General features: G+C 39.8%; 1 protein-coding gene and 1 long non-coding RNA gene across 3 annotated transcripts; both read left to right on the top strand.

Annotated features, from left to right (window-relative positions):
* Window positions 1-51: 51 nt before the first annotated feature.
* MRPL22 (mitochondrial ribosomal protein L22) lies at window positions 52-6,101 on the top strand. 2 transcript variants are annotated; one of them, XM_062587348.1, is made up of 7 exons: window positions 52-104; window positions 190-235; window positions 2,392-2,527; window positions 3,041-3,106; window positions 3,600-3,677; window positions 4,522-4,591; window positions 5,818-6,101. In XM_062587348.1, the coding sequence occupies exons 1-7, from the start codon at window positions 77-79 to the stop codon at window positions 6,027-6,029; spliced, it is 636 nt and encodes a 211-aa protein (XP_062443332.1). In that variant the 5' UTR covers window positions 52-76; the 3' UTR covers window positions 6,030-6,101. The 2 variants fall into 2 exon arrangements, with proteins under 2 accessions (XP_062443332.1, XP_062443333.1); XM_062587349.1 differs by lacking the exon at window positions 190-235 and having other exon boundaries at window positions 70-104.
* A 1,219-nt stretch (window positions 6,102-7,320) lies between these two features.
* Window positions 7,321-11,051, top strand: LOC134146776 (uncharacterized). Its single transcript, XR_009959885.1, has 2 exons — window positions 7,321-7,773; window positions 8,617-11,051. It is a non-coding gene; the product is annotated as an uncharacterized LOC134146776 (long non-coding RNA).
* The last annotated feature ends 2,616 nt before the right edge of the window (window positions 11,052-13,667 follow it).

Genomic DNA, 13,667 nt, shown 5'->3' on the forward strand with positions numbered 1-13,667 from the left:
CGCCGTCGCAAAGCCCGCGGCGCGCACGAGGCGGCGCGTGCGCTGAGAGCGACAGCCGTAAAGCGCGGCGGCGAAGATGGCGGCGCGGCGGGCGGTCGGGACCGGTGAGTGTGAGGGGCTGGGAGCGGCGGCCGGGCTGGGCCGGGCCCGGCCCCCTGCTCCCCGGCTCACCTCGCTTCTCCTTTGCAGGTTGTGCCTGGGCGCGGAGCCTCCTCGGCTGGGCGCGCCCGGAGAGGTGAGTGCGGCCGCCCCTCCGGCGCTGCGGCCTGCAGGGCTCCGGCCGCCTTGCCCGGGGGCCTGGCGCGGCGCAGAGGGGAGGGCTGGGCTGGGCCGCGCCGCGCCGCGCCGCGCCGCCTCGCTCCGTGGTTCGGTAGCACCTTTCTACGCGCCCGGGCGTCGCGGCACGGCGGAGGCGTCTCTGCCCTGGTCCTGCCCGCGCAGCTTTTCTCGTTCCTGCCGCCTTCGGCACTGAGCGACGCCAGATTGTTGACTTGCTGTTGAGTGAAACTTATAAATATCAAGCAATGAAGCAAGCTTTGAATACTTGCTATAATAACCCCAATGTTTTAATTTACCTGTTGATAGCGTGTGAAAATTTTTCATCTGTACAGTGCTCTCTTGTAACTAAGACATTGTATGCTATTTGCCATAAACTTTATAAATTATTTTGCACAATTTGGCAACCAACATGAAGCTCTTCAAACCTTAGACTTGGTGAAACTCAGTGTGTGGTCTTGAACTTACCTAGATTCTTTTTGATCAGAGATTAATAAAGGGATAAAGATGAATTGGTATGTTTCTGAGATGTATTTGGATGTATGGGCCTATTCATATACTCCTTGGTTGGTAGTTTTATTCTTGTTTTATTCAGACAAATACTATAATATTTTTGAAGTTCGTTTATTGTAGTTAGGAAGGCTGCTAGCAGAATCTGCACTCTAGAGAAAAGGCTTTCTTCTGTTTAGTTTGCATGTTGTATTTCTCACTTTTAGTTGTTCAAATAGTTTGTGAAAGTACCTAATATAGGGATGGCTTCAGTAAGGTGCTCTAAATACTTAAAAAAAAAAAAAAAAAAAAAAGTTAATCTCTGCCCCCCAACATCTACTGATTCAGAAGAAGAATGGCATTGAATAGTTGCTTGCTTTAGTAACTTCAATTGCAAAGATCTTGTATGCCAAGAAAAGTGTGAAAATATGACTTTCTAAAGAGAATTCTGAGGTCGTGTCTCACTCACTTGCTCTGAAACTTGTGTCTGAGAAAAGGAGACTGACACTGAAATAGTGTTTCTGAAATAGCTCATGTCATACTGAAATGTTTGGGGCTAAATGTCTTGCTGCAATAAGGTACGGGCAGGGGGAAATTCAACTCTGACAACTTTTTCCCATATTAGCAGTTTTTCAACATGAAAACATTCTGGTCTCAAAGTGAAGGAGTTGCTCATTCTATTTCTTTCTCAATTTGAAAGGGAGGCAAAAAACGAGTAATTAGCAGAGTATATGTTGTTTCAATTAAGTCTGGAATAGAGATTTAGAGGACTCAAGTTATGTTTTGATTGCAATAATTAAGTGTCCCAATTTCTATAATTGATTTTCTGCTTCTAAAGCATTTGGTGTTGCATTCTAATAGAACATACTAGTCTTTGACAAGCCAAAATGGAGAAGACACTTTGGTTTGTTACCTCTTTCTTTCGAGCTTCATATTTTCCTCTTCTTGACTCCTATTTATTGTAGCTTACAGCTATGACCAACCGCTCAGCAGCGCTTTATCTAGCCTCCAGGGGGCAAAATGTATCCTAGTCTTTATGAATTTCTGAGGTAAGGGAACTGACTGAAAACCATAGAAATAGTTCTTCACTATCAGCTATCTTATTTCACTGTATTTTGAAGTAGTGATTTTCAAGTAACTTTCACTTTGTATTTCAGACAGGATGAATGTATAAATACTTCCAATATTTGGTAGTCAGTCCCTTAAAGCTAAAAATTATTACTACAAAATTTTTGTAGGTAAAACTTAAACAATCCACTGCTTACAGTTTTCTAAGATCAGTCAATACTTTATGTGGATAATGAACCCCCCACAGGAACAGAGATGATTACATCTTTGTGTCAAGGTCATGGGGTGTTTGATGTGGCATCTCTTGCTACACAAATGTCACAGTTTCTGGCTTGCTTTAGGAAGCCTAAAGCTTCCTGTCCAATGGCAGAAGTCCTTTCAATATAAAGTATAAAGGCTCAGATGGTTTCATTTTGTGTTGTCAAGTATGTCAGACACTCTCCTTATCAAGACAGGTAAGTTCACAACTATTCAGATAAATTGGACAGGGATTTTTATGAAAAATTATGAAAAAGAATTTTTATGTTCAGCACCAAAGACTGTGATCTTGTTTTGCAGGTTGTTAGCATCTGGTAGTGTTTTCCCTCTATCATGCATCCACACAAGCACATCTCTGGAGAAATTTGGGAAGTGGGAGAAAAAGAACAGGATTGTTTACCCTCCACAGCTGCCTGGAGAACCTCGTAGACCAGCTGTAAGAATGCACTTATAAATTTTGTTACCTTTCTGTAGGCAATTTCAGAATACAATGCCACTGTCTCAATATCACTCTACAGGGTGCTAATTTAATAGCTTATTTGTTGTTTAAGATTTTAGTCTGGTGCATTTTTGTTGTAAAAGCAAGAGAAGTTATCTTCACTTTGGATGTTTCCCACCCCTAAATTTTGTTGGAAGTTCAAGTTGCTCTTCAGCTGATCACCTACGAAATATGTGATGCATATTGCAAAGGTATCATCCTCTGGTTGTAGAAGTCTGAACTACAAAGAGTTCTCCTAAAGTTGTATTAAAAAAATTTACTATGTGAGCACTACTGCTTTAATGCTTTCACTTTAAAATATCAAAGGCATGTCTGACTTTGTATGTTCACAGTATAATAGGGAAAGTTATGCTTATTTTATTACTGAAAAAAAACATGTTGCTTAGCAAAAATGAATGCTGATATTCACAGCAAAATTATTGTTTTTTTTTGTTTGTTTTTTATGCTTAGGAAATATATCACTGTCGGCGGGAAATAAAATACAGCAAGGATAAGATGTGGTATTTGGCAAAACTGGTAAGCAAAAATTATTCTTGTGGTACTTACTGCTAGAGTGTAAAACCTGTTTGGTGTACTTGCTTTAACGGCCTAGTAGTTCAATCGCAGTCTAATTGGCATCTTCATAACAGGATCCTGGGGAATAGCATGTGCTTATGTAAGCCAATAGTTGTGCACAATTTGGTTTAACTGCTTTATCCTAATACATTCTCAACCTTGTACACAGGATCATATTCAGATCATACACCTTGAAAGAACGTTCATGTTTATTTCTGCCTAGCAGTAGATGGCAAGGGGAGCTCTGAAGATTAGTAGCGGGTTGTTTTTCTCTTTAAGAAGATAAACACTAATGATTAGTCAGTTTGTATCGCTGTATAAGAGATTGCACTGAAGAAATTAGTAATCAGGGAAACTCCTTTCATTTTGTAGTGGCTAATTAATTAAAATACTGCTTTCTGAATTGGAGAAGGGAAATATTTGTAATCACAAAGTTAACCCTTTGTAATTTCAGATTAAAGGAATGTCCATTGACCAGGCTCTTGCTCAGTTGGAATTTAATGATAAAAAGGGAGCAAAGGTGATCAAAGAGGTATGCAGCAGTATTTCCTAATGCTTCAGTTTTCTTAAATTTAAATTAGTGTCTATCACCAGTAGTTCAGAGTTGCTTCTACTAAGCCCCTAAGGAACACTTAAACTAAGTCTTCATTCTTGTAGCAATCACTTACTCTTGTAACTTATCCAGCATGAGTGACCTCTGAATATCTGTGTTCTAACTCATAATGGTAATTGAGTATATATGGTAATCTTTAACAAACAGTCACTTGGCGTTACAGTCATGATAATGCAGAATCATCCTGTAATGGTTGGTACATCAACAATGTGTTTTGGCTCTTACATTCGCACGAGTTGTAGGATGTCATCAGGGAAAGTGCTGTAAAGACATGGAAGGTTTTCATACACTGAAGTTGTTAGTCTCAGAGGTTACTCATCTGCTTGGCTGAAACACTGACTTCTGGCATGAATATACTGGCAAAGAGGTATCATGTTAGCTCAAAATACTGAGTGGCATAAGTTGATTTTGCCACCTCAGAATTTGTTTCTAGTCTGTCCAATTTGATGATCCATGAATAGAAGGCTGACAAATGCTGATGAGAACCATCTTCCTTTCCGCAGCTCTCCCTCTGCCCCATAAAATGTGATAAAATTGTCCTGCACCTCTTCAGTCTGTGGGTGCAGAGAACATACTTACATGAAAAATAAGTCTGTTTCTAGCACTCTCCCTGGAAAAGTTTGCTGGCTTATTTTGATCCTCTTAGAATAATTTTTTTTAATTGACTTAAAATGAAAGAAATTGCACATTTATCCAGAAAGATAAGAAACAGCATTGCTTAAATTCCTCATCAGTATTTCTGTTTCTTTTCCTTATGTTACAGGTTCTGTTAGAAGCTCAGGAAATGGCAGTAAGAAATCACAATGTGGAATTCAAATCAAATTTATATATAGGTAAATAGTTTCTTATCTTAGTGCAGAGAAATATCATCTTACTCTGTCAAAAAGGTTTTATCCTTAATTAGGTCCTGTTACTTTAAATCAGCACAAATGTTTACAGAACAGTTTGTATTTAATAACTAATTTTTAGCAAAATAGTAAAGACATGTTCTTCCTACTTGCTGCGTAACTGAATCTAATGTGGCTGCTGAGCTTTCAGCCATCAGTCTGTTGTAGTTGATGTCTGACTGGTATTCTTCTGGCATCTGCTAGATGCATGATTTCTAATAAGATGCATTCATACGAATGGATTTTCTGCCCTCTGAAAATGATTAGTCTCAAAGAGGAAGACTGACATGAGTATAAAAGATCAGCAAATAAGAAGCAAACTCGCATTACTTTTAATACTACTGGTGAATGTGGATGCTGGAAACAGTCTGTTGCTAATATTACTTCCGTGGGTGAAAAGGGGGATTGGAAATTTTAACTTCTGTTAGAAACATCTGTATACAAACAAGTTAGTATTGGCAGTGGACCACTTAATATAAAAAAAAGGTTTTGTTGCAGATCACAGAATAAGCTTGTAATAACTACCACTTTCTTGCCTAGAAAAATGTTAGAGAAATGTTTACTTGTAGGTGTTTTCAGGGCCAAAGAAAAAGATTGTCATTTTGCCAAATACGATGTAAATGTTAGCAAAACCGCTTCATAAACTTAAAGTAACCTGAATTGTAGAGCAGAATTAGAATTCTTTGGGGCCTTCCAGCCTTGTCATAAGGAAGATTTGTTCGTTAGTGCAGGGATGGATGTGTAGATAATGAAAATACCTATGATGAATACAATTGAGGGAGAAAGGAAGGAAAGTTCTGCAACACTTCTGTGGGAATTCATGAGACAAGCTACTGAAAAGCAATGGAATTAATACTACCTTTAAAAGAGCTATATAATCTAGTAAGTTCTCAATGTAGCTTCCTTTGGATTTATCTTTCACCATACAATTGTTTTCCTGTGTGCTTATTCTAAATCCACCTTTTTGGTGCTCCTGGTGAATGCTTATTCAACTCATGAGTTCCTCTGTACTGGTAATCTACTAAAAGCAATAGCAGGAAGGTGGGGGAAAGATTTCTGAAGGGACTTAACTTTTCATATGCAGTCATGAAAAATCCACTGACAAAATAAGCTTCTACATACCTGCTATTAAACACCGAGACTGAACAGTCTTTTCACGCTTTTTCCTTCAGCTGAGTCATTGACAGGCAAAGGCCACTATACGAAGCAGATCCGTTACCATGGCAAAGGCATGTTTGGCATCATGAAACTCGTCAGATGCCATTACTTTGTGAAGTTGGTTGAAGGTCCTCCTCCTCCTCCAGAGCCACTAAAGACTGGTTTTGACCAAGCAAAGGAATATGTGCAGCAGCTGCGAAACAGAACCATTACTAATACACTTTGACAGACTCTTGTAACAGATATTTCTCCTTTGACAACGTGGTTATATAAAAATAAAGTCATGTTTTACGTTTTTCATGCTGCTGGGACTGGATGATGCAAGAATAATTGTAACCCTTTTTTTCTTACTTGTTCAGCCATAAGTGCGGAGAAAAAAATCTTGGAAAAGCAGCAACAGATGTTGCTTTTTCTGAGTTACCACTGCATTAAATGGTATTAAGTTCTCTGCCCTGGACTATCTATTCTAGAACATACAGTGTAGTTACAAGGCTTATTGAATACTTTGTTTTGAATTGCTCTCAAATTCATGCAATTAGGTATGGTTGGGTCAAGAAAACTTGTGTTCTTGACAGTTGCATCAGGATAGAGACTGATAAGTAAAACTTCTAAAACCTGACATCTTAACCAAGTTACAGTGGTGCAACAAAATAAGCAACAGTCTTAGTAGAGATTAGCAGGTTATCAGTTTACAGTTTCTGGGCTATAACATTTTTTCTTTCCTCTATTGTGCTGCTTAGACATTATGTCTGCGGGCGGCGAACAAAGAACTCTGAAGGTCAGGTTTTGACAGAGTCAGTAGATGGCATTGTTTAGTTTGTCAGAGGAAACTGGCAGCAAAAACTTACAGCGCTTTGAAGCCTCCTTTTTGATCTTTGTTATGGCATTACTAGTCTGCTACATGCATGGAGTTCAGACTGATCTCTGGATGTTCAGTATGGATAACAGGTATAATATGGAGAAAAGCTTATCTTGGTGAAGAGTGCAGTAATTATTTTGTACTGTTTTGGAACAAATTGCTTTTGTAATGTTGAGGCAACTAAAATGCTCCATAGGTTTAATAGGTAATGTCTTGTTGCATATGCAGACTATGGGCTTACACTTCTTTAGAAATGATCCATTTTTATCATTACTTCTCTAAAGAGAAAAAGACTAAGGTCAATAGGGGAAATCCTTTTTCACCCAGTCAGGTTTTCAGGCCAGACTCTAGAGACTCTGAACCGCAGCATGAAAAGAGTGGTTAGTTGACTTTTTTAATGCAAATACCTGGTATTTAGACTTTCTTTTTACTTCTACAAGCTTTAGAATGGGGGATTGCTTCCTTCACTTAGGTTTTTTATCACACCTATCTATTAATGTTAGCTTCTCTTACATGGGCTTACTTTGGCCAGTACTTCAGTGATGGTAAAGCTTTTTTTTTTTTTTTTTTTTTTTTTTTTTTTTTTTTGGCTACCAAAGGAAGGTTTTCATGATCTTGTGCATTATTAAGGGCTGATCAAGTTACATGAGAAATACTTTTGTAGCTCAGTAGTATCAGTAGATGCTTATTTGTATTTGCACTCTGTTTTTTCCAGTGCACTTACTGAATCATGGCATTAATGCAAGTAATGTTTCTGTAACTTTTCTCTGAAAAGTATGTTCCTAATAAGTCTCTACTTAATCTCTGGTCCCTGATGCTTGTTTGAAGAACTATTTCTTTCTGGTGTGTTATGATTAACAGCTGTGCTTTGTTCTGGCTGCCCTTAAACTGTCTTGGATTGAGCTTCTTCTAAGTTGTAGCAAACTTAGATGACTTAATCTTTTGTGGAGGTCGGTGATCTGGGAAAAGACCGAAGAATTGCAAAATAATCCAAGCTCAACAGCACTTGTCATCTGAGGATATAAAACCTGGCTTCCAGATGCTTTGTTTCCCAGTCCCTGTCTGACCTGGCTGCTACAGACGTCCTTTCAGGTCCATACCTCCAGATAAGGTTGTGTCCTTATTTAGATATCTTTGCTCTCATGAATCTGTGAACTGGGAGAGAAATGGGAATGTGCCTGTCTTTTGTAGCTTCTTTATGATGCAGTCAATCTTGACGCTTTTTTAAAACAGTCAGTCATGGGCTTTTTAAAACTTTCAGTTAGCTGGCTGGCTGTTGGCATTGGTTGTGACTTGTCATTCTTGTTTTCTTTCTCAAAAGATGGGTGAACCCTTTTAAGGGTTCGCATGCCCTTCTGAGGCATGTCTTTGAAATCCTTTCCAGTCCCTCTCTTATTCCTTAGTACTTTTTCTTCCCCCTTCTTAAAGATGGATTATCTGTAGTGGATCCTCTTTGTACTGGCTAAGGAAGCTCCACAGCCTTGGCTGAAACAATACTGTGGTGATTTGGTGAGAACTGTTTTGCTCCTTGCCCTTGATGGGTTTGAGGAGAAGTGTCTGAAGTGGTTTGTGGATAGGTGCATCTGAGCACTGGTACTGGAATTGCCTAAATAAAGTTCAGTAAATCTAGTGATAAAGCTTTATACTGTCGAGTTCTATATATAGATAAAACTTTTTTGACTGTACTATATTTTGGGGGTAATTAGGATACATCTGTAATTCAGTTAAATGCTTGATATGGTTCCAGACAGAAAACTGTATTAACTATAAGAAGTCTTTAGTAGAAGAGGATCAGTTATTAGTGTGACTTCCAATAAAGGAACATTTTTAGTGAGCCATCACCAGAGAGAGAGGGGGGATGAGGCAACTGGGTTGCTATTGATGCTAATTTTATTACTAACATTTTGGGGCACTGTAAACTCATTACTTGTGTGTGTATGTGCTGATGTTACAGGAATTGAAGAAGGAGCAAGTATGCACGAAGGTAGTAAGGCTTCAAGGAAATCTGAAGAGAGCAGAACTGTGAGCTCTATTCAGCAATGTGAGATTTAATTGAAGGAAACTTGAAAAACATGCACTTGGACTTGTTCGTTATCATTTTAAAGTATGCAGTGAGAAAGTGAAGTATTTCTGTTGGACAACCTGAAATCTTTTGGGGTATGTTTTCCTCTTTATACTCCTGGGCAAATACTGAGGAGAGGGTTTATCAAAGATTTAGGAAAGATTCATCAATAAATAAAGTGATGACTAGCCTTTTTAAAAACATGAAAGGTAAATCTGAGAATGACAAGCAAGGAATGGACAGGTAGAGACTGATCTTGGCCACTTTTGTCCTGGACTTCACTGTTGCAAGCTTGACTGTGTTAGGATGCCTCTTGGAGGTCTGGGATGAGCACTCACAGGCCTATTCTGCAATATGTGCTTAAACTATGCATGAACTAGCAGGTGCTAGCAGCTTAGCATGAACTTGACTAGACCAAAGTCATGCAGCATGAATCTTCTGAATACCGCTGCACAAAGAGCTGTATAATGGTGCTGCCACCTCAGCATTGCACAGTTGCTTGGGAAATCCTTCAGTCACTGGAGTGAAAGACCAATGGAAATTGCTGCTTGTTTTCTGCCAGCTCCCATGAAAACCCACTGAGATGCTGGAAAGTCATTTGCAAACAGACTTCTCCTTTAGGAGTAACTTTATTTCTTTTTAATATCCTCAATGAACCATGTAAATAGTGTGACATTCTTTGCCATATGATCTATAGGCCTGCTGAAAATACTATTTCTAGCTTTTTAAACAAACCTTTATTGGTGAATGACATCCATGCAGCTGCACTTCAGCTATATAATTTAAAATAATTACTAATTAAACAAAATAAGAGACTGTAATAGCAATAATCAACTTGGCAGTAGCCATTACACAACTTACAGTTTGCTGGAGCATTACCTAGGGAAAATAATTTAAAAGGAAGGAAAGAGGGGGGGAGTTTCAGGAACTGCTGCCAGGGACTGAATTCTTGAGTTCTTAGGCTCAAGTAAGGAACAAGATACCTCTTGGGAGTAGTCAGCAAATACAGAGCTAATTTTATATTGCTCTGTAACATCAACACTCTCCTGTTTCAAGGAAGTTGTATGCTGATACAGAGGACAGGCTGCCATTGAAGAGAACAAGCCTATGGGAATGTAACTTTACATTGGGCAAACTATGTATCCACCTCAGAATTAGATGAGGAGACAAATCTGAAAATCCATGTAATAACTTCAATAACAGAGCATTCTCAATGTGAGGCAAAGCATCTGAGTAATTGCCATATCTGTGGGCACTGCTTTTGCATATTATGAAGTACTACAGTTACCAAGTTTTATTTGGTAGAGTGGTAGAATTAATTGTGATTGGAGAATCTAAGTTCATTTTCCCCTCCAAAACAAAGAGGCTTAAACTATGTTTGTGTAATAATTTTATTTTAAATTAGCTTGGAGTGGAATTGCTGCCAATGTTACATGAGGTCACCTCTGTCTGTCTTTAACAATTTTGGAAACCTCCAGAGATGGAAATTCACCTGCCTCTTTAGTAGCCTGTTCTAGTGCTGCACTAACCTCCCAGTAAAAAGATTTTTCTAAAGCTGGGCTGAACCTCCAAAGCAGCACTTAGTTGCCCCTTGTTCTTTTGCCTGGCACTGGGGAGAAGTGGTTGACTCTCATTTGTAACTCTCCTGTTGTTACCAGATCACCCTAACTTCCTCTTTGCCAGGATGAGCAAGCCCAGCTTCCCCTTCATAAATATCGGGCTCTAGGCCTGCTGCTGTACCCTCCCTCTTCATATCCCTTTTTTCAGAGTGGGGCCCCAAAACAGGCTCAGTGCTCCAGATGCAGCCTCACCAGCACTGTGTAGAGATAAATACCATTGATCTACTGGCCACACTTCTAATGGAGCCAAGTATGCAGTTGACTTTGTGATGAGAGCTTGTTGTGGCTCATGTTCGGCCTGCTGTTGACATAACTCCCAGGTCTTTTCAGACTGCTCGTCAGAAATGCAGTAAGTACCTTTGGCACCTGTGTTCCAGCCCTGGTTCCTTTTCTGTATGCACTGAAATTGTTCTGTTGTGTGGGTGATAATCTTCCTTCCTAATAGAAAGGCTGCAAAATGGTTTTGTAGCTTCTGTTATTTATCAAACTCCTGGACTAGCTAAGAGTGGAATAAAGGCATTTGTACATGCTAATGTGGTAAACTGTCAATGTATGTATCTAATAAGCACTGAAATGTGCCTACATCTCCCCTACTGGTTATCTCCTTTGGAGGAAGACAAACTGGTTCTTGCTGTATACTGTACATGTAAATAAAAACAGAATGGACTGTGAGACATGCTGCCATTAAAGGATTGCAGTTCAACATCAGCTTTTTCAGATGTCCCCAATTCCTTGCCTTTTTTCCACACTTAAAATTCCCAATAGTGCATTAAGATGAACACAGTAGTTAGTAAATTTTCCCCTGTGTATTTTACAAGCTCAGGGTTATGGGCTAGAACAAGTAGTGTCATGCCATAAATTAGGTGTAATGGAACAGCTTGAGAGAGTGCACAGAGGTCCTTACTTCCCATCACATGGTGTATATCCTAAAACTCTGAAGGTGGAGCTGGCACAAACCCAGAAAACCCCACAAATGCCTGCCTAAATCATTAGTAACAAGCCTGATCCTGCTGGATGCTGGAGTAGCGAGTTTCCCCTGGTTCATTCAAATATGAGTAAGGTGTACTGGAAAATTGAGGGCTACAAATGGGAAAAAGACTGAAGAGCTTTCACCAAAAAGAGGGTGCAATTGAACCTAATTGTGGTACAGAGTGGAGGACTGGAAACCTACTTGGTAGTGGTGGGTTTCTTTTATTGTTTTGTTTTGTTTTTCCTCCCCCCTCCAACAACTAAATACTTTCTGTTTAAGGATAGCTTTAGTATGACACACCTGGGTTTAACATTCAGGTGTTAGCTGTGGTTCTGGTTCTCTCTACTGGCTTAAAAAGTCCTTTTGTGTTTTTCTTTCAGGCCTGAAATCTGTCACTAGTTCAGTAAGTCTGAATGTTGGTCTGCCTTTAAACAACAAGGACCTGCCTGCACAGGCAGGAGAAGGCGGTCCTGACTTAGTAGATCTATTGAGGTAGGTAATGCCAGCTGGTGCCCTCCAAGCAGGACTGGTTAATGGCCTTCTGAATGGGTTTCTATCCTCTCAGCTCAGAGCACAGGCAGAAGCAGCTAGTCATGACGGTAGTGCCTTGAGCTGAAACCTATAGCATTGTTCTTACGAGAAAAAGACTTGAATTGGCGATTGCGCACCTTGAGTTGGAAAGGTTCAGTCACCAGAGACGATTTCCACATGGAGCTGTATTATAGGAGTATAAAAGCTGCATTATAATAGCTAGAGCACAGGTATGTTTGATTCATCTGCCATGTTTTCCTGGATCAGGGAACCCCCCCCCCCCCCCCCCCCGAGATCTCCATTGGTAGCAATCTGTTTTATACAACACTCTTGCTAAGTTTCGTCCTGAGTGTGCCCGAGGGCCTAGGTAAATGTAGAAACTTGACTGCAGACATTTGAATGAGAGAAGACAAGTAGCACCTTCTTGACTAAGATCTACCTAACAAAATGAGTGTGGAAGCAACTAGAATCACAGTGTTTTCAGGGGAGGAGGGTGATTTCTGAAGTCAGCAAAAGGTGGGAACAAAATAATATGGAGTTCAGTTTTACCTAGAGCAGAGTGGAGTCAAGATTGGGGGCAAAAGTCTGGCACAGTTATGCCTCTGAACTACAAAAGTCCATGCACGTTTCTGTCAGAGCTCAATACAATACAACAAGCTGTTGGCTAAGTAGCTCTAGGATTGTCTCTGATATGCTACTTTTCAAAGCGGAGATTTCCACCTGTTCTTCTCAAGTTCTAGATGCTTCCAAGGTGCTTTTTATTTTTATTTTGCTTTTATCATCCCTCTTTTTTTGGAGGGGGAGGGGGGGCTATGCTTGCTACTTTGTGGGGATGGATGCTTGGAAAGCAATTATTGTTTATTTTCTTCCATCTGTTCTGATACTGGATATGTCTGTCTTTTTGGAGGCTTTCAGAGTCTGTGCTGGGAATACATTTCTCTTCCTAGTGTTGAGAGATTTTTAATTTTAATGGATATTTGTTTTATCTGTCACATGCTAGATTTATTCCATCTGATAGTCTTAATCTCACAGCAGTACAGGCAATCTTCTCGTGCCCTGATCTAGCATGCAGGGATTTTATTCATTTAACAGTTTGGCTTTTGGATCAGATTGCAGGATTTACCTCTAATGGCTATGTGCTGAGTATGCTCAACACCACTGGAACCGAGAGCATCAAGCTCGCAGGGAGCCTGCAGCGTTCTTCAGGACTGTGCTCTAAGAAGCATTCTTTACACATGAAGCATATGAATAAGTTACTGTGCAGTGCATGTCTTTCCTTGTTAGACTATATCCTTGCTAGACTACATCCTTTTTTTCATATGATTTCTCTCTGATAAGTGAGACTTGATCAAATTTTTGCAATCACTGCTTGTGCTCTGTTAACCCTTTTTGAGTCTCTTCTGATTAGTTGTTAGAAAGTTAGTTGGAAAATGGGAGGCAAAACCAAATAAAAATGCTTTCATCGAGAGATACTTCTGACCTGCTCTCACACAGTGCAAAAACTCAGTATCTTTGTCCCTGGACATAAGACATTGACATTTCTTTCCATCTATGCCAGGAAAAAACATTTTTTTCTTGTGCTGTGACACACAAGTCTTCTGGCTTATTACTAGTTTTTTAGTACTTCAGCTATTTTATGAGACAGTGTAATATCTTCCTTTCTTAAAATTGGGTTTGAGATGTTTTATCTATTCCCAGTAGAAATCGTGTAGGAATGCCAGGTTTCAGAAGTAGGCTGATAAGTTCTCACAATGTTGTGCATAGAATAGCAGGGAAGTAGGGCTGATGACCCAGGAGGGCTTTGTATACCTGCAAGGTGAAAT

The sequence above is a fragment of the Rhea pennata genome, chromosome 14 (assembly GCF_028389875.1).
Source record: "Rhea pennata isolate bPtePen1 chromosome 14, bPtePen1.pri, whole genome shotgun sequence".
NCBI classification, from domain to species: Eukaryota; Metazoa; Chordata; class Aves; order Rheiformes; family Rheidae; genus Rhea; species Rhea pennata.

What these genes read in the sequence shown, in the direction of transcription:
- MRPL22 (XM_062587348.1), top strand. Translation starts at nt 77, where the DNA reads ATGGCGGCGCGGCGGGCGGTCGGGACCG. An exon ending in GGCTGGGCGCGCCCGGAGAG is followed by an intron (nt 236 to 2,391) that starts GTGAGTGCGGCC and finishes CTTGTTTTGCAG; the next exon opens with GTTGTTAGCATCTGGTAGTG. An exon ending in GAGCAAAGGTGATCAAAGAG is followed by an intron (nt 3,678 to 4,521) that starts GTATGCAGCAGT and finishes CTTATGTTACAG; the next exon opens with GTTCTGTTAGAAGCTCAGGA.